This window comes from Aquarana catesbeiana, linkage group LG13 (genome assembly GCF_042186555.1).
Source record: "Aquarana catesbeiana isolate 2022-GZ linkage group LG13, ASM4218655v1, whole genome shotgun sequence".
NCBI lineage: Eukaryota > Metazoa > Chordata > Amphibia > Anura > Ranidae > Aquarana > Aquarana catesbeiana.
In genome coordinates, this window is record NC_133336.1 from 148,737,147 (window position 1) to 148,758,818 (window position 21,672).

At 43.6% G+C, this 21,672-nt stretch overlaps 1 protein-coding gene across 1 annotated transcript in view; it reads left to right on the forward strand.

The window, feature by feature from the left end:
* Nucleotides 1–21,672, forward strand: part of ZFYVE26 (zinc finger FYVE-type containing 26) — a gene marked incomplete in the record, with an annotated part of 1,901,467 nt that overhangs the window by 1,176,107 nt on the left and 703,688 nt on the right. The window contains 1 exon segment of the mRNA XM_073610828.1: nucleotides 12,469–12,570. Coding sequence (XP_073466929.1) covers nucleotides 12,469–12,570 — 102 coding nt within the window.

The window sequence follows — 21,672 nt, forward strand, 5'->3', positions numbered from 1 at the left end:
GACGTATAATACAATTAGGAATTATTATGTTAAAATACATAAACAACCAAAAAGGTATATACCTATTTAGGTATTTTCTGTAAAGCAATAATATTACAAGTATTAAAAACACTCCAAAGACATGCTGGTAGGTTAATTGGATCCTGTCTAAATTGTCCCTAGTATGTATGAATGTGAGTTAGGGACCTTAGATTGTAAGCTCCTTGAGGATAGGGACTGATGTGAATGTACAATGTATATGTAAAGCGCTGCGTAAATTGACGGCGCTATATAAGTAACTGAAATAATAATAATAAATATTTAAACATTAAAACATTAGAAAGACTTTAAAATTGCTACTTGCTGAAGTGGGTTTACTAGACATAGCTACGAATGGGGTGCACGTGTGGATAGACAGCATGCCAGATATATTATATTATATATATATATATATATATATATATATATATATATATATTTTTTTTTTTTTTCTTAATTGAAACATCCAACATGTGTGCATGTAAATCTCATGATTCACACGTGCATGTATGTATGCGCACATGGCGTGCACAAAAAGATGCATGGGCGCACACGCACACGCAAACATATGCATGCAGAGACGCACGCATGAAGGGCACGCATCTGTTCCACAAGTTAGTCTCAAGTGTGTGTCTGCTGGTGACAAAAGTAAAGCGACCACTATGTGAACCTATCAGTGTGCGAACGGAGCACATAAACATATGTGCAGAAGTGTGCACATGGAAAGAGCTTAAAGAAGTGCCTGTTGCACTAAATTGAGGTGAGAAACTGGTGAGTATGTATGAGGGAACTGAATCTCACCTACCTATGTGGTGCGGAGAGTATGTATTTCTCTTTCTCTGTGGTCTGTCAATAGTACCTACAAAGAATGACACAAGAGGAATGGAACAGGGAAAATTGGACTTGGAAGGGATGACCCAAATTACTGGTATGTATCAATTGTGACACTATCATTCTATATAGGGAATGGATGAGTCCATGACGTGAGTGAACATCTGTATTACTAACCTGCATCTGAGATTTGTGTGGGAACTACAGCCTGCTTGCATCAACAAAAGAGCAGGAAGCTGTTCCTTCTGTGGGTATTCTGAAAGCCTCTTGCCAGAGAGTGCCTTTAGCTTGGGGGAAGTTTTTGACCGTCTTCCCCATGAAACACATCAGCGATGTTCAGCATAGAAGTGCAGGCTTTTTAAAAAGCCGGCAGTGGGCGGGTTTGTGGGGCGGGCTGATAGACCCTATTAGCGGACCTGGGTGAAAGGATCCTGGTGGAACGCACGCCATTAAGAGGGAGGGCGTGGTCGTGCGTTCCAGAGCCTGTACTTGTGTCCAATCATCTGCCTGATCCTAGAGAGGGCTGGCCTAAACCGACGATGGTCTGTGAGGGGCCAGATTACTGTGTGGTATTGAGACTGTGCATGTGGGTGGCTCGTAATGGCGGACATGTGATTGTTCTGTTTCTGATGAAGAGGGAAATTCCCCCGAAATGCGTCAGCCTACTTTGAGTACTTGCCCTTGCACGGGTATGTTCAATTTTTAAACTTTTTATGTGTACATTTTTGTAATCCAGTTTTTATGAAAACGTAGAAACTTTTTATATATGCATTTGTCTTATTTGTATATTAATAAATTGTATAATCTTGATCCAATCATTTGATCACGCGCCTTCCACCTCTTTTCTTCCACTATGCCCACCTTCATCAAGTCTGTTTAATAAATAAAAATGATTCCCAAATCTGAGTAACAAGCGTCATCTTCAAACTTTTTTAGAAGTTGTAACACAAGATATTAGGGACAGGAAGGAAGGAAGGAAGCCCTTAAAAAAATTAAAAGAGATGAAGGGTGTAGTTATAAAACCTAATGATAAGGGGGGAATGTGGTTATTTGGAAGGGGGAAGATTTTGAAGTAGGCTTAATTAAGAAAAGCCTACTTTGAGTACTTGCCCTTGCATGGGTATGTTCAATTTTTAAACTTTTTATGTGTACATTTTTGTAACCCAGTTTTTATGAAAATGTAGAAACTTTTTATATATGCATTTGTCTTATTTGTATATTAATAAATTGTATAATCTTGATCCAAGCATTTGATCATGCGCCTTCCACCACTTTTCTTCCACTATGCCCTCTTCGGACCACCCCTGGTCAGTTTAGGCAGCGGGACACACACGATCATCTCCTACCTTTCCTCTTGTTTTTGCAAAGTTCTACCACTTTATACCAATAACGCTTTCACGAGTGCAGGAGTAATTCTTTCTTTGTCTACACTGATGAAGGTGGGGGTCTAAGATCACCAAATCTATCCAGGTATTACCCTGTAAGTATTCAATAGATCCACTTGTCTGAAATTTATACACTGATCTACTGCATGTCTTCATCCTCAATATATTCTTGTTCCGGAGGAGTTTTTTGGGAATGCATCAACTTAAACTTAACTCTTCCCAGAAATAGACATACATCTTTGTATATTTCAAATGGATCTCCCGGACAAGTGGGTGAAAACCCCAGACCTTTCTGTAATAAGGATATGTGGTCTCTATTCAACTTAATCTCTGTCAGGTTTATAACATTCAGTGATTCCTGTACTTTTCTAGTTATTTGTGCTGTTTCCTGGTTGATTTCCTGGAGATATTTGGGATCAATCCACTCTTCTCTAATGTTCTCCCTTTTTGGGGTTCTTGTTCCCTGTTGGTTCCTCTGGTCTCTGTTTCTGTTTCACTTTTCAGATTTTTTCAAACTTCCACCTCCTTTTCCCTGTTGTCTATTTTTACTCCTTGATTCCTTGATCTGCTTCTTCCTCTACACCCCTCCAAGTTCAGTATTTGTCCTGTCTCAAAATCTGTTAAGTCTCTGAAATTTGGCCGTGGTTTCGGCCTAGTCTCGGCAGTCATCTTGGTGCTCCCAGCCTTTTCACCAGCACCACATCCTCCCTTCCTGGACTCTGCACCCAGCACAGTGGATTATTTAACCCACCTACTGCTCCCTGCAACTCCTCCAGAGACATCACAGTGCTCAGAACTACAGATGACCTCTGCATCCTCCAGGTGAGTGGCACCAATTTTGCTACTCTATATTGGACACTCCTTACCCTCCCATCTTTCCTCTACCTGATTTGAACCCCGGCTGACAATCCCAGTGCCCTTACCCGCCAAAGCATTGTCCCTACTCAAATCTGCTGGGGGTACTCGGGCCCATTGGGGGTGAACAAGGACTTAAGACCGGTCCTAGACGAAACGTGTGGTGACTATCCTGCTGTTCTTGACCTCCAAACTCCCCCAGCTCACCCTCTGTACCAAGTCTGCAACCGCTCAGCCAGCTTCGTCTGCCGTCTCTTACTAACAGCTATGGCCCCGACGAAACCCAAGACCGACGCGGCTGCCAAACTTGATAAGTACCGCCGACAGGATAAAGACAGCCTGGGGGAAGATGGCGGCACCGCGTCAGAGGGGAGGGAGGTGGCGGGCGCAGACACAGATAGCGTGCTAGAAGCCATCACCGCACTCCAGGCCGTCCTCACGACCAAAATTGAGGAGGTGAAGGTAGATGTTTCCCTGGTCCGACAAGACCTACATAAGCTTAAGGAGCGAGTTAAGACATCTGAGACCAGACTAGGAGAGGTGGAGGACGCGATCCTGCCTTTACAGACTACCTCTGAACGCATGCAATATCAGATTAATCAACTCCTGGCAAAGCAGGATGACATGATGGAGAACAGGCTTCGTAGGTGCAACCTTTGCTTCATTGGCCTACCAGAGGGGACGGAGGGGAAAGACCCCACTACATTCCTGGAACAATTACTAATTACAATGTATGGCAGGGAGGCCTTTTCATCCACGTTTGCTGTAGAAAGAGCACATCGTATGCCCGCTAGGCCACCACCACAGGGTGCCCCACCCCGAACATTTATCGCCAAATTGCTAAATTATAAAGACCGCGATGCAACGCTACGCATGGCAAGGTTGAAAGGTAATATACCCATTGACAACGTCAAGGTAGCCATCTTCCCTGATTTTTCCACTGAAGTACAGAAGCGCAGACAAAACTTCATCGAAGCCAAGAGGCGCCTGCGCATCAAAAATCTTAAATACTCAATGTTATTCCCGCACGCCTTCGTGTGGAGGATGATGGCCGAGCCTTTTTCTTTGAAACCCCTGAAGATGCCATCGCCTGGCTGGAGTGCCGAGATAACAGGAAAGAGTATGAATACCCCAACACTTACATCATATGGCCGTGTACTACGGCAGGGGACCACAGGCCTCTTTTCTTACAACATGAGAGACTTTGCTCTAAATACCTCAGGAGAAACTACATGCTATCACTTATTATTTTGACGACCGGAGCCTCGAGTCAGTAATAGTCCTACAGAACACATGTATGGTGCAGCGTGACTTTGCCCCACGCATTTTTAGGGAATTCAGTCACCGAACCTGGAATGAAGCCGTTCAACTACAATTACACACATTTATCTATCCCAGAGAATACACGCAACTATTTTCTTTATACATGATTTTGTGGGATGTGTTTACCCCGGGCTCTAAAACCCAACAGCTACCCTGGTTTTTTCTTTTATTTCAGATGAAGCTGACTGTTTTTTCCCGGATTTCAATTTCAGTTTTGTTTGGGAAGAATGCCCGCACAGGTTGGGGTCAGTGCAGGGCTGGGAGGGAGAGGGGAGAGGAAATGTTTAAGTTACTGTTTAAAAAGCAAGAAGTACTATATTTACACTTTCTGAATCAATATAGTTTTTTGAATAATATTGAAAATTTGCCTTTGCTGTTATATTTTGTAGTACTGTACATACTCATACATAACTTTTGTTTAAAGGTACTGGTGAGACTCAGGGTATGCACCTTAATACTGAAATTGATCTGTGAGAACTCCATATGGCGTCTATAAAATTCCTTACTTGGAATGTAAGGGGCTTGCGTGAACCACTTAAGAGGTCGGCAACCTTCACATTCCTAAAGAAACAGAGAGCTGATGTAATAGCATTGGTGGAAACCCATATAGACGGTAAGCTACAGATGGCCCTACGTCGCCCCTGGGTAGGATGGGCATTTCACTCGACGTTTACATCCCATTCCAGAGGTGTATCTATCTTAATTGCAAAATCCATACACTTTGAGCCAGGAGAGATATGCACAGACCCTCTGGGCAGATTTGTTTTTATATCTGCTAAACTATACGGAGAACCCTTCCTAATCTTAGCTTTCTATGTCCCCCCTCCATTCTCTGTTACTATAATACTGGAGGGTGTCTCCTTCATGGCAAGATACCCTGCAGTGCAAGCAGTATGGATGGGGGATTTTAATTCCACAATGAACGATACCCTAGACAGACTTTGCCCACTGACAGTAGCTGCAATGAGGACAAATGATACTAAACTACATAAAATAACCTCATCCATTCATCTAATTGATACATGGAGACATAAATTTCCACATACTAATGCTTATTCATGTTTCTCCTCCACGCATAACTCGATGTCCCGAATAGATTTCATTCTGATGTCTAAACAACTTTTACCTAGATTGACAGTGTCCTTTGGACCTAGGCTGTTGTCTGATCATAGCTTTTACTCTATTACTCTTAGCGTGTCCCTTGCCAAGCAGAAGCGGGCCTGGCGTTTGAACCCATTTTGGTTGTCCTTGCTGCCAGAAGATGATATGCTTGAGGTGGAATGGACTCGGTTTTTTACGGACAATGAACATTCTGATCCCGCGCCAGTAGTGTGGGACACGTTTAAGTTGCATGTCCGAGCTGTCCTGACCTCACGCATTAATCAGATTAAAACAAACTCCGCAGAAGCCTTAGATAAAGCAATCATAGAACTATCCTCTTCAGAACAAGCATATATAGCTGACCCATCCATAACAAATGCCAATACTCTTAAACTACAGACAAGAGTGGTGTCTCAGATGCAATATGTAAAAGCCAAGCAGAAATTATTCTTCAATAGACAGCGGTGGTTTGAACATGGAGAAAAAGCAGGTAAACTGCTTGCATATCTTGAGAATAAGAAAACACTGCGCTCTAATAGCAAAAATAAAATATATATGAGCCAGCAGCTGCATACATTGTGACAAACAATAAGTGGTAAATGGGAAAAAAATGCAGCGCTAAGAAGTAATAGGAAGTTAGGGTGTAGTGAAACAATTAAGTAAGAGATGCTGTACTGAACAGTAAAGCATATGTGCAAAAACCATAAGTGAAATGAAATGAACAAACACAGTATAAAGTGTCCACATATGGTAAATGGATGATTCCAAACTCAAATTATTAAGAGGAACTGGTATGGACCAAAAAAGGATGTGAAACTAGAAAATAAAGTCAATGGTGCACGGTGTGGATCTGTGACTGAGTCAACAACGGGGTACAGAACTTCCGTAGCTGTAAACCAACATCTTGGGCGATCTTCCCTTCCTTACGCTGCTTAGATTTTATTTTAATTGTGATCACTTTTATCCATTTTTTGTATGGTATTTTTAGAAATAAAAATCCCTGGTTTACCTGCACTATGCAGAAGCTTTTTATTTTTTATTTGCATATTATCCCGATGCAAGAAACTGCCTTCCAGTAGCCCTACTTCCATCACAGGGTCTGGATCAAATCTGTCCCCGGCTTCTCCTTGGAACACATCCTTGAGGTCTATTGGCTGATATCCAGTTGGCGGCCCTTCCTGATGTTTCTTCACCCCACCAGAGAAGTCAAGAAGGGAGACAGAGGTTCCACCATTCCGGATATCGTTTTCCAGCCTAGGTTTGGCTCCATGCACCATTGACTCCATGTCATATGACAGTGGAGTCCACGTCATCTGGTAAGAGTACCCATCTTATCTTACTTCCTGATGTTTTCATTCTGATGCCCCATATCGAGATGTTGGTTTACAGCTACGGAAGTTCTGTACCCCGTTGTTGACTCAGTCACAGATCCACACCGTGCACCATTGACTTTATTTTCTAGTTTCACATCATTTTTTGGTCCATACCAGTTCCTCTTAATAATTTGAGTTTGGAATCATCCATTTACCATATGTGGACACTTTATACTGTGTTTGTTCATTTCATTTCACTTATGGTTTTTGCACATATGCTTTACTGTTCAGTACAGCATCTCTTACTTAATTGTTTCACTACACCCTAACTTCCTATTACTTCTTAGCGCTGCATTTTTTTCCCATTTGCTTGCATATCTTGTTCATAGTGAAGACAAACCCCCAATTGTAATTACGCTTCACGATCACGGCACGGCACGACACGGATCCTTTTGTCGTGTCCTCCAAGTTTAGAGATTTTTTTACAGAACTTTATACATCGACGGTCTCGGAGGATACAACAATAATGGATCAGTTTTTGAGCAACATCATACTTGCACAACTCTCGGAGAGTCAAGTAGAACTTCTTGAGGCACCCCTCACGGTGGAGGAAATAAAGATTGCTATTGCAGACTTTGCTAGGTCCAAATCCCCGGGGTCTGATGGTTTGCCCATTGAATTTTATGCACACTTTTCTGAGATACTTACACCCAAACTCCTGACTCTGTATAATACCATGTTCGAAACCTCAACACTACCTGCATCCATGAGAGAGGCCATGATAGTACTTATACCCAAACCAGGGAAAGATTTAGGATACCCTGAGTCGTACCGCCCCATATCTTTACTCCAAGTAGATGTCAAAATATTAGCCAAAGTACTCTCCAAACATCTAAACCAAGTAATACTATCCCTTATACATGTGGATCAGTCAGGGTTTATGCCTGGCCGTAACACTTCCTTTAATTTAAGGAAGTTATTTATCAATCTCCAGGCCAAGCATGATAATGTGGGCACAAGAGTGATAGTAACATTAGACACAGCCAAGGCATTTGATTCGGTTGAATGGAGATATCTCTGGAGATGCATGGGGAAATACGGATTTGGGCCCAAATTTATTAGATGGGTGCAATTGTTATATCAGCATCCAACTGCCCGAGTGGTGGCCAATGGATGCCCCTCCCGGGAATTTGGCTTAAATAGAGGTACCAGGCAGGGATGCCCGCTCTCGCCTTTGCTGTATGCTTTGGCATCGGAACCCCTCGCCGTGTCCATCCGTACTAACCAGGAGATAATAGGTTTGACGTTCGGATCCCTTACCGAGAAAATTAGCCTTTATGCAGATGACACTCTCCTCTACCTAGCAGACCCTGGCCACTCTCTACACACAGCTTTTAATGTAATTGAGCAATTTGGGAAATTCTCGGGCCTGAGGATTAATTGGGGTAAGTCACAGTTATTACCAATTGATAGCTTTCCGCCTACAGAATCACAGTCTAATTTACCCCTTCAACGGGTGGATATAATAAACTACCTTGGCGTTAAAATATCTAAGAACCCAGTAGACTATATTTCCTTGAATATCGAACCATTATTCTCCTTAATTAAATCTAAGATCCAGGTCTGGTCCCGCCTCCCTTTAGGAATATGGGGCCGAATCAGTTTAATAAAGATGGTACTACTGCCTAAGGTGCTGTACGTCTTATGGCATACTCCAGTATATCTACCCCTCAAATATTTTAAACTATTAGAAGCACTACTTAAACCATTTATATGGGGGAAATCAAGACACAAACTTTCCTGGCAAACACTTAAAAATTCAACAGACATGGGTGGAACAGCACTACCTGATTTTAACCATTATTATATTGCGTCACAGCTATCCCAACTATTTCACATTGACAAAACCGACAAGGAACGCTTTCTCATTCTGCTGAGCCCCCGTTGGGTTCAGCATACTGGGGACCCAATAAACGGGATAGCGGTGGGTGTAGGGAACACACAATCAAAAGATTATAGACAATCTTTGCTATATCATTATAGACGCATATGGGAATTGGCTTCTTCTAAATTAGAGACACCATTATTTAATGAATATACACCACTTTGGCATAATAACAAGCTGCAGGAACTTAATGGAATTCAGAACTCAGACTTATGGGCAGCCAAGGGCATATACTATTTGCACCATCTGTTCACAAATGGAACTTTTAAAACGTTTGAGGCACTTAAGATGGAGTTCCAGATTCCGAATCAAATTTTTTTTGTTATCTCCAGATCTGTCATGCGATCCAAAGCAGTTTTCACAGGGTCTGCCACAGCCCACCCCTAACTCTATTATAGCCATAGTCGAGGATACAGACTCAAAAAAACTCATTTTCTGTTTTTACAACATGTTATCCGCCCCTACCTCTGCAAAATTAGCTTACGCGTTGAAACCAAGATGGGAGAGGGAGGTTGGGGGAATGGAGGATGAAGAGTGGGAGGAGGCCTTAGAAACATGCAAGTTGGTTTCACCCAAACTTTCAGACAGACTGTCCCAGATCTTTATACTTCATCATGCATACCTCACTCCCCTTAGGGTAGCTAGATATAAAAGAAGTCAATCCACCACATGTTCAATGTGTGGAACTGAAACAGGCACATTCTTTCACCTTATATGGTCTTGTCATAAGATACAAGACTACTGGAAACAAATAGTTACCTTCTTGCATGATGACATGGGGTCCCCATTAACTCTTGACCCAAAGCAATGCCTACTGGGGATTTTTCCAGATGTACTAGATAAATTCACACTAATATTCCTACATGAAACTTTATTTTCAGCTAGGAAAATTATTGCCAGACAATGGATGAGATCCGAACCCCCTCAATTGATGGACTGGAAAAGAGACATTAACACAACCCTTCCATATAAAAAATTCCTTTATATAAATAGAGGTTGTCCAAATAAATATAACAGAATATGGGATAGATGGTTACAAGAGTCTACGACATGCACATAAATGGTGCTTATCCCGATACTTGCTAAGTATGAGTGTGGAAGTGTACGAATTATATCAGAACCTAAAGAACTAATTATATAATAGAAATATATGTGTATCATGTTCTTTGTGTACGGAATATCTTCTGTATGATGTTAAACATGTGTACCAATGCTTTCCATGTATTATGTACAATTTTGCAAATAAAAAGTTTGTTATAATGGAAAAAAAGTCTCTGAAATTTATTCTGTTTTCCTATTTTTTGTTTTTTGAAATTAATCTACTTCTCTTTTCAATCTTTCATTAACTTTAGGAAACTCACCCAAGTTCTGATATCTCTCCAACTTTTTAGTACTATCTTTTAATTGATTTTCTATTTCTTCTAATTGTTTTTTTTTCCCTCGTTTATAATGAGTTACATTACATGTATACCATGTTGGATCACTTCCTCCTGCCATATTTTCAGAAAACGTTAATTTCTAAGGTGTTCTGCAGGGACTATTCTCTCCCTCAGTTTAACATTTGATTCCAGGGATACTATGTTCCATTTAAGCTTTGAATGCTTTATAGTTAAATTGCTATGTAATTTAAAGAGTTGTTTCAATCGTTGATTTTTAAAGTTATAGACTTGTTTGTCTTCTTTTTAAAAAAACTGCTCTCATCTGTTCGTTGCCCTGATCTATTTGATATGCCATATTGCCCTTGTTTTAAATAGAATACCCACACTGTACTTACTGGAATGGGAAGGGGATGCCACTGATGGGCAGCCAGCTCCCCAAACAGCTAGGGAGGATATGTGAGAGTGCAACCCAAGAGAGGGAGTATGCAGAATGTCCCAAATGGATATCATTTCCCCATATGGTATTTATTTGGCTCTGTGTTGCTATTAATATTTGTCCTACACTCGACCTGGTTCCAAAATATAACTTGAATAAAAAAAAGAAACACAATTGTATGGATCCTGGGAGTGTTGTGAAAAAGGTGCCTATACCCTATTCAATGATATGGCATTTAGATACAGCTGGTTTGCAACTCTGTATCCATGCATGTCAGTCTGTTGTCTTTCATTTCCAACAAATTCATGTTTGCACACTATTGGGAAGTCCATACACATGCAGATGTTGGTCATAGATCTCTCATTAGCACCATCTTCCTGTGAAAGTCAATCAGCTGCTGAGTGTTATCTGATATCAGTGTTCAGCAGGCTGGACCAAAAGGGAGTCAATGGAAGGTGTATGTGTACTATATGTATGGGATTACCAATCAGCATGGTATGACCAGTCTCTATGCTATTGCAGGATACCAACCCATGTATGTACACCTTGGATGATAACCTAATACTATTGTTCATTGCGATACATGCTCATCACCCTAATCAACAAGTCTATAGCCCTGCCAATATAGCTATTGGTATATGCCGCTGCGGCCCCTTGTAGTCTGTTTACAACTCCCATTTGTCGGTGGTTCACATTGACATTGGTCTGAGTAGGTTGGACACGGGTTCACTTGCAGTTGGTCGAAGCAAGCAGACTTATTTTCATTACAGGCATTTAGTCTACAGATCACTTCACACAGATAACTGATACAACTGAACCTGTTACCATTATAAGGGGGAGCATTTTCACTGGAGTGGGAGATAGAGTGGTGGCAGCGATTTTGGGGGCCAGGATCTAGGGAGATCAGAGTGGGGTGGGTTGTGTTGGGTGGGGGGCCAGGGGGAGGGGTATATGTGGGGTAAGGGTTTTCCATCCCTGCCATGGTTGCTTCTTACATGTATGCCCAGAAAACAGTGAAAACCGCACTGCATCAGTTTGAAAGCACCCTAAAGGATATTCCAATGTTTAATAAAAAAAAAAAAAAATCCTCTATACTTATTTCACCTTTAGTAATGCAACATCTGCATACTCCCCCCTCCAGCGCTGCCATCATAGCCTTGTCTTCAGCCATCTTGATTGGTCACCCTGGGAGGAGGAAACCCCTGTGCATGCATATGGTAGCTAATATATCCTGGAACCGAGGCATGCCAAGAATTTTCCTGAGCTTTGCATATGCCGCTCAGTGTACATTCTAAAGAAGTTTTTGAGCAGGTATGTAAGGTGGTTTTATTGCAGAAGAGACACGCCATGTCACTTCTGCAATAAAAAGGCTGCATGTTTGCATATTTATTTTGTGGGTATAAAGTTCCCCTTAAAAAAAAAAAAAACAAAAAAAATATTTTGACTTTCCTGGGGGTCCCAAAATTTTCAGCTGCCAATTTCATGGTTTCATTTTATTTTCTACCACAGCTTTAATTGATTATCACTGGAAACTAGGCACTATTTAAACCTAAGGTAACATGTGATGTGTTGCCATTCAATTTTCTGTGTTTACTTTTGACTGAAAACTGATGGAAATCTGTCTTAACTGGTACATGCATAGTCCGCATAAAATTTTTATTTGTTTTGTTGTTGTTTTTTCCATACTCGCACGTTAGATTCTCAAATTTACTGTTTGTCCTACAAGAGAATGTTTTTTTATCTGCAATGCATCTATCTGCAATTGTTTTTTTCTTGCTGTTAACCACATTTGCCGTTTTCATGCTACATTTACTGTTTCTTCTTGTCTAATAACCCGTAACTTATAGCATGTGTGTTGATGTGCCTATTACAATTTCTGCAGATTCTGTGAATCGAATTCCAGAAGGCAGCAGCCAGTCAGCAGAACTAGAAACAATCATTTCATCTTCACAAGCAGACCAGCTATCTTCTACATTCTTTGTTGGTAAGAATGGAAGGTCAACTTTTATGGACCTTACTGTTAGTTGAGATAATGCAAATGTATGAGTACATTTTGTCTCTGTACTTTAAGCACACCTCTATAAGACACATGCATCCATATGCACACACATTTACCCTAATATTCTTATATAGTTTATGCTGGTGACCTAGTATCAGGTGTAATCACACAGTTGTAGACATACTAACGGTCAAAAGTTTTAGAATAAGCCCATTTTTTTTTAAGTGTTTATCAAAATTTACTCAGTTTAGTGTCTCCATGTACTTTGAAAATAAAGCATAGAACAAATAAACAATTGGACATAAAAAGATATCATGGAATCATTTTCTTTAACAAAATGTAATCTAATTGTTTGACTCAAAGTAGCACCTTTTGCAGATATAACAGCTGAGCACACTTGTTGCATTCTTTCTACAATGGAAATCAAATATTTTTCGTTAAGTTCTTCCCAACACCGTTGCTGATGTTCTCAAAAATGTGTTGCACTTGTAGGTTTCTTTGCTTTCACCAGATCATGCCAAATCAGCTCAATGGGGTTTACGTCTGGAGACTGTTCTGGCCATTCTATTATTTGAAGAGTGCCATCATTTTTTTTTTTTTTCTTAAGGTAGTGCTGGCACAGCATGGGGGTATGTTTTCTGTTATTATCTTGCTGTATGATGAACCCCTGACCAACTATGCATATTCCAGAGGGTATTGCTTGGAGCTTGAAAATTATGTGGTAAAGGTTTTGGTTTAGGGTGCCAATCATCTGTGCAAACCCTGGATCCAGCAAAAGAGCCCCAGACCATCACGCTCCCTCCTCCATGTTTGACAGTTGGCATCGCACATCGAGGAACCATCTTTTCAGCTACTCGGCATACAAAAACCCTGCATGAGGAATGGAAGAATTTTTATTCAGTGGTCAATAATGCCTTCTTCCAGTCTTTAGTCGTCCACTGGGAATGCTTCATGGCTCATGGAAGCTTATTTTTCCATCTTAGCAATTGCTTTCTTACAGCCGCTCGATCTTTCAAACCTGCAGCTCGAAGTTACATAGTTAGTCAGGTTGAAAAAAAGACACAAGTCCATCTAGTTCAACCAAAGAAAAACAAATACAATCCCATATACACAATCCTTCACCCACAGTTTATCCAGAGGAAGGCGAAAAACCCTAGCAAAGCATGCTCAAATTTGCTACAGCAGTGGAAAAAATTCCTTCCTGATCCCCCAAGAGGCAATCAGATTTTCCCTGGATCAACTTTACTTATAAATGTCAGTACCCAGTTATATTATGTATATTTAGGAAAGAATCGAGGCCTTTTTATAAAGCAATCTACTGAGCTGCCCAGAACCACCTTCGGAGGGAGTCTATTCCACATTTTCACAGCTCTTACTGTAAAGAAACCTTTCAGTATTTGGAGATAAAATATTTTTTCCTCCTAGATGTAGAAAACTTTTCTCCACAATTGAAACTGAGACTTGCTTCGATCACTGTTAAGCTATGCTTGAAGCTGTTATCCTGTGAGCCACCTGTCACGCAAGCTGTTGACTCTCAGAAACTTGTCTTCTCATTCTATTGTGGCTTTGGATCTACAAGACCTTCTATCAGAGCTTCCTCCAGTTTCCGAGTGCCTTTTGATGGTGTGGTTTTGCACAGAGCAGCTCCGATTCCTCCTCTTCTCAGGTCCCCCATCAATGCTTCTGGCTCCACCCTCCTGTCAAGTGCCCCCAGAGCAAGCAGCTTGCAATAGGGGCACCCAAGCAGGTGTGCTCCCAAGCCGCTGCTCTGTGTGTCCATTCAGACATGGAGCCGCCGCTGGGCCATGCCCCTTCTCTCTTCTCATTGGCTCATGGCTCCCGCTGCTGTCTCAGCCAATGCGGAGGGAGAGTCCCCGGTGAGTCGATGCTTTTGTGCACAACGGTAAAAAAAAACTGTGAGCCTTTTAAAGAGGTTATAAACCTCAGAAAAAAAAACAAATAAATAAAAATAAACCCTGCAAGACAAAGGCATAATGAGCTAGTATGTGATGCATATGTAATACTTACCTTGGATAAATCTGTTGCAGCGGTTCCCGCACACAGCTGAGACGGCTGACATTTTACTCAGTTTCTTCTGGGTTTGTGGGCTCCGGCGCTGAGATTGGCAAGCGCCACGATGACGTCACTCCCATGCATGCGCGCGGGAGCTGCTGTTCACGGCACGGGCTTGGAAGAAACTGCACCCGGGGGACATTCCTTCAGAGCGCATGCACCAGTGGTGTCACTGGCTGCATGCAATGTTAATATCTCCTAAACTGTACAGGTTTAGGAGATATTTTCACTACCTATAGGTAAGCCTTATTATAGGCTTACCTATGGGTAAATGTAAGCAGAGGAAGTTTACTTCCTCTTTTAGATCCACTTTAAGAGAGTGTATTAACACAGTCTGTTTACTTTTTGTACCATTTCATGTTATTCACTGGACCTGAACTGTTTACATTTCAATAAACTGGAAAAATTTGTGTGTTTTAAAACTTTTGATCAGTAGTGTATACAGTAATGTGGTTAACTCTTGCTTATCTGAATATTAAATGCCATTATACTGATGCTGTATATATTTTGCATGCTTTTTTATTAAAGCTGTTTGTTGTTCTATCACCTAAGCTGCTGCAAAAAGCTTTGTAATAACCAGAAACTCCTGAATGCCCGTGGTGGATGAAATCCACACACATCTGCAGCATTAGTTATTTCAAAAGGATGACTTTCAGACCAAGTCAGTAGCAGCTTAGCTGATAAGACACCAGATGGATAGAAGTTGATTAGGGTCAGGTTAGGTCTTAGAGCTACATGCAGAACATAGTAATATAGTCTCTATGTGTAACATGCAGTTAATGTGTGCAAATGTGTTTAGACCTGGTTCACCCCTATGCATTTTTTTTTTTATAATTCTTTTATTTCTTTCAAAGACATCCCATGTTAATTAACAAATAAAGATGTAACAAATGACAGCATATACAGAGATGATTGAATCGTAAACATGTCACATAAAGGGTTAGATACCAAATCGGAAGTGACAGACGAACAAGCCCCTCAATTATGTGTTCAGCGTAGCGTATGGAGGGTTTAAACCTTGCGGTGGGGCATTCTATGAACCCAACCTAAGAAAAGCTTCTCAAGTATCATCTTAATTACCCGTTTGAGTCTGCATAGCAACCAAAACTAACCAATAATAGTAAAATTCAAATTTCCCAGCTGGCTGGAAGGAATGCCCCCCATGGAACCAGCTGGGTCCAGTCGTGGGATGCATAGACAGGTAATATGTATCAGGATATTCTCAGTATCTGACTAAACTTTCCCCACAACTGGAAGGGATTGAGGGGGAAACAGAAGGGGGAAAGCAGAAAAAGAGGAAGGTCGGGGAAGCGAAAAAGAAGAAGAAAAAGCAGCAGTGGCGCCCCCCGGCCAGGCAGGCAGCCCGGGTCCCAGAATCATTCAGCCTGTGCTACCTCTTGGAGGTACGATTCAGAGTAGATTCAATGTTGCCAAGGTCGCCAAGTCTCCCGAAAAGGCCTCCTCCCTGCCATATAGTGTGGCGGTTAGATCTTCCATATTTCGAAGTTCGTTCACCTTGGCATACCACTGCGTTTTTGTTGGTGGGGACTCCGATCTCCTTGGCGGCGTTCAATAATTGGATGGTTAGAGAGGCTTTATATTTCTTGATCGGACGTCTAGAGAGATGCAGCAAGCAGGCCCCTGGGTCTCCCTCCAAGGCAACACCGGTCAGGTGCTCAACTGTGCGTGCCACCTCCAGCCAGTAGGGTTTGATTTTGGGACAATCCCAGAAAACATGGAGCATCATTCCCTCTCCCACCCCACACCTCCAGCATGAGCTAGAGACCTGCGGGAAAAAACGGTGCAGAGTAGAGGGCACTCTGTACCAGCGAGTCACAATTTTATAGCATGTCTCTTGAACCCTAGTGGCCAAGGATGATTTCTGGGCAAAATGTAGGATCTTTTCTCTTTGTGGTTCAGTGAATTGTACACCTAGTTCTTCTTCCCACTTAGAGAGAAAGGGGGGCACAAATCCTTCTGCTGGTGATATCAGAGAAGAGTATATCAACGATAGACAATGGCGGGTCGGTTCTTTGCGATGGCAGATTTGTTCCAGCTCTGTAAGCTGGCGCGATATACCTGGAGTCCGTGCACATCGGCGTAGGAAGTTGCGAAGTTGGAGGCCGCTCAAAAAGTCCAATGGAGGATCGGAACTTGCCATCCCGGCGTCTGCCGTGAGCTGACCAGTCGGGCCTAGAAAGTCATGGAGGTGTGGCCACCTGCCCTCCATCGTCAAATGACGGAATACAGGACCCCGGCAACCGGGTGGAAAATCAGGGTTGCCCGGGATTGGCACCATAGGTGAAGGTATTGGGGATACCGAGGAGTGTTTGAAGGCGTCTCTCGCCACCTGATTTGTGCTTCCTAGAGTGGGGTGAGCGACGATGGTCTTCGGTATGGGAGTGGTGATCCATGGCCAGCTCATGGCCGTGCCTTCAGAGTCCTCTAACTCCATTGTCACCCACTGCTTTGCCTCCGCATGAAGTGCCAGTCAACCACCCTGGTGAGGTGTGTTGCCCTATAGTACGCTTTCACATCAGGGAGGCCAACCCCACCTTTATGTTTTGTCATGTGGAGAAGTTGCAGTTTAATACGTGGTTTTTGGTGTGACCAGACAAAGTCGCGGAACATTGAATGGATTCGCTTGAAGAAAGGAGGGGGGAGACGAATGGGGAGGGCCTGTAGCAGATAAAGCACCCTTGGCAATGCTATCATCTTGATGGCATTACATCGACCAAACCATGTTAGGGTTAGGGAGTGCCAGTGAAGCAGATCCATTTTGAGACAAAGGAGTAGAGGAGCGAAATTCGCCTGGTATAGATTAGCAGGGTCAGGGGTAATGTCAACTCCCAGATATGGGATAGTAGCGGTTGCCCAATGAAACTGGTAATCCGCGCGCAGACGGCGTACTATGTCTGTGCCCACCGTAATGTTAAGTAAGGAGGATTTTGTTAAATTAATTCGGAACTGGGAGAGATCCCCATAGACTCGGAGGGAGTGAAGTAAGGTAGGAAGTGAGGCCAGTGGGTCTGCCAGGAAAAAGATGAGGTCGTCCGCGAAAGCGGCTACTTTATGTGCCCCGGAGGATTTGTGATAACCGATAATGCCCGAGTTCGCCCTTATCTTGCAGAGGAAGGGCTCCAACGTGAGTATAAAGATCAGCGGAGACAGAGGACAACCCTGTCGGGTACCGTTACGTATGGTAAAGTAGCTTGACCTTGTCTCGTTGACCTTAACTACAGCCGTAGGATGGGAGTAGAGGGATAATATCCAACTGAGCATTGATGAGCGAAGACCGATGTGCTGCAGGGTGGCCTGTATGAAGGACCAATCTACACGGTCGAAGGCCTTCTCCGCGTCTGTAGACAGCAGGAGAAGGGGTCGCCGTGACGTCTTGGCTGCATGGATTAAATTTATTACCCTGATGGTGTTATAGCGGGGTTCTCGCTGTGGCACAAAACCTGCCTGGTCCTTATGGATCAGGCTCGGTATATGCAGAATTATCCTATTGGCCAGTATCTTGGCAAACAATTTCAGATCAGTGTTCAGGAGAGCTATCGGCCGATAGCTTCCACACCGCAATGGATCCTTCCCCTCTTTGGGGATAAGGGAAATATAAGCTCTTAAAGTGTCAATGGGAAAGGAATTGCCTTCAGTGATCGAGTTAAGTGCAGATATCAGGGGTTTAGAAAGCGTCTCAAAGAATGTCTTATAGTACGCCAGTGTAAACCCATCCGGGCCTGGGGCCTTCTTGGGCTTCGAGTCTGCCAGTGCCACACCCAGCTCCTCCAAAGTGATGGGTTCTTCTAATTCTTCCTGATCCGCAGTCGGAAGCGAGGGCATACCCGACGAGGCTATGTAGGATCGGGGGGGGTAAATCCCCCAGCGGAATTGGGGTCCTCAGGTGGTGGCCTGTCAAGATTGTAGAGGCCTTCATAGAAGGATCGGAACTCTGCTGCGATATCGGAGGATGCAGTCATCTTCCGACCAGAGGATGACAAGATGTGGGAAATATAAGTTTTGGTATGGGGACCACGTAGTGCTCTGGCTAGGAGCGAACTGGGTTTATTGGAGTACTCATACATCGTTCGGCGTGCCCATGCCAGTTTTTGTTTCGTTTTATGGAACAAAAGTGCACAAAGCTCCTCGCGCCCTTTAAAATGATCATGGTGGGTGGAACGGGCAAGACTGGCCTTATGGGCACACTCTAGGGTACGGATCTGGGTGAAGAGCTCATCTATGCGGCGTGTTCTTTCCCGTTTAAGCGGGCACCTATGCTGATTAAAATGCCCCTAACAACTGTCTTGTGGGCCTCCCAAACCATTAAAGGGTTAGGGACTGAGGCTTCGTTGACAGAGAAGTATTCCCGCAACTTGGCCTGTATTTCTGAGCGGATCTCCTCTGACTGCAACATGGCCTCATTAAGCCTCCAGGAGGGTGGAGTCCGGGTCATCGGCCCCAGCTGAAGTGTCATATGAATCGGTGCATGGTCCGAAAAGGAAATGACATCTATGGAGGTATTCAGCACCCTAGCTAGATCTTTATGTGAGATCAGCAAATAGTCCAGTCTCGAGTAAGAGTGGTGGACTGAGGAGAAATATGTATAGTCCCTATCCTGAGGGCGTGACAGACGCCAAGGATCTATCAGGCGTAGAGCATGGAGGTCTGTTTTCATTCGCTTGAGGCGTGCGTAGGAAAGATGGGACGAGCCACGTGAGGCATCTAGTAAGGGATCTATTGTAAAGTTAAGGCCCCCCCCAAAGACGAGCACCCCCTCTGAAAACTCCAGTAATTGAGGTAGCAGCTTCCGCAAGAATTGTGGGTGGTCAACATTGGGGAAGTAGACATTGGTGAAGGTGACCTGCACATCAGACACCCTTCCCTTCAGGAGGAGAAAACGACCCTGGGGATCCACTCGCTGCGCCCCAAAGACCCACGGTACCGATTTTGCTACAAGGATGCTGACCCCCTTGGATTTGGAGATGGGCGATATGCTGTGGTATGCCGTCGGGAACGCTCCATTGGTCAATTTAGGAATACGGTCACCATGGAAGTGCGTTTCCTGTAAAAAAGCAATTTGGATTTTGCCTTTACGCAAATCAGTTAGTAACTGGGAGCGCTTTTCTGGAACATTGAGACCGCGCACATTGAGGGAGGTGACCTTTAGGAGGCCCATAGCGTCAGTTATCACACTGGCAAGCAAGGACAATAGTGTGAGGTGAGCGATCGTCTCCAGTCCCAGTCCCCACCCAGCCAGGGGGCACCACCACCGACAAGAAGAAAAAGGGACAAAAGAGGGGTAGAGAAGGGGGAGAGCAAGCAGGAGGGGTAGAGGAGGGAGAGGGCAAGCAAGGAAAGGAGGGGGGAGGGGGATAGAGGGGAGGGGTTATGGGAAAAGCAATCTAGCAATACAATTACTCTCTGGACCCCCGATTAGCACTAAAAAGTCCAAGTGACCGCCCTAAATGGGGATGGACAGGGCAGTGAGGATTGTTTTTTTAATCAAACAATTCAATTGCCAAAAATTAAACAAAAAAGTAATTGAGCTAGGAGATGCACTAGGCAGGGGCTATGAGAACCGCAAGAAATAAATATAACGTTAGGACCAACTTAACATCAAATATAATCAAGCGAGCATGTAGTAAACATACCATATGTAAATACCAGTCTGTTGTAACCGCAGAGCGTTGCTGCATCGGGAGGAGGGCTCTGTGTCTCAGGGACCCGACTTAGGTCATAGATGCCAATAGGTTAAACCTGCCCGAGTTTTCTCCGTCCCGCCCCCCGATGCATCAAGTCCGGGACACCATCTTTCCTGAAAAATAAATATTTGCAGCAATTGGAAGTAAAAATAAGGTTAAGTGTGCTAGAAACAGGAGAGTAACATTAGTAACGTAAATGCTGCAGCAACCTAAAGTATACCTCAACTAGTTAGGACCCACCATAATCAGCTGTAAACAAAGGTAGTTAGGTCAACTCTTATTGTGATCTAGCATTCTGAAGTGTAAAATACCCCCCCCCCCCCCCCCCCACCAAGATAGTCCCCAAAAAATTAAAATAAAAACAGGCACTCAGGGTGAAAGAAAAAAGAGAGAAACGTCTTCTTCTGCTGTAGTTATAACTAACCAGCTATTTGCAAACATTGTCCATTAGACAAAAAAAGAAAAATTGCAGGTGACGTCTCCTGAGTTAACCAAAAGTCTTGGTGATTGACGGGGCAGTTTCAGAGGAAGTCATGAAAACAAAACAATAGATGGTAGAAACTGCAGGAGGGGAATACCGCACAACCTTACCAGACCGTGCAGAAGGAAAAGCGGTCAATCTTCGGATGACGTTGGATGTGGTCTGTAAGCATCTCGATTGGGTGGACGGGAACGCGATCGCCTGATCCGCTGCTGCCTGGGCAAGGCTGGACTTGGGGTTTCCTGAGATAGCAGGTAGTCAAACCAATTTGGAACGCTGACGGCAGGTTTGCCAATAAATTGGAACAGGTCTGGAAGTTGATCTGGTGTGCGGAGATGAAACTCTGAACCTTGCCTCCTGATGATCAGATGAAAGGGATGACCCCAGCGGTATGTGGCTTCAGCTTCCCGTATCACCTCTAGCAATGGTCGCAGCAGGCCTCTCATAACACGGGTCTGTCTTGATATGTCAGGAAAGATCCGTATGGGCGCCCCATCAAAATCAATCGTGCCTTTCTCCCATGCTAGGCGTAGAATCTCTTCTTTGATTGTGAAGAAGTGCACCCTGCACAGAACATCACGGGGGGGATCCTGGTCTGCTGCGGCCCGCTGTGCTGTAGGAGGGGTCCTGGGGCCGGGTATTCGGTGAACCCTGTCCAGCTCCAGGTCTGCGGTAGGTGGCTTACCTAAAACCTGGTTCAAGATCGCCACAACAGTAGAGCGGAGATCTGGGCCCATGGTGGCCTCCGGGATACCTCTGAGGCGTAAATTGTTCTGCCTGCTCCTATTCTCGCCGTCATCGATCCGCAGGTGGACATCCACAAGATGGCGG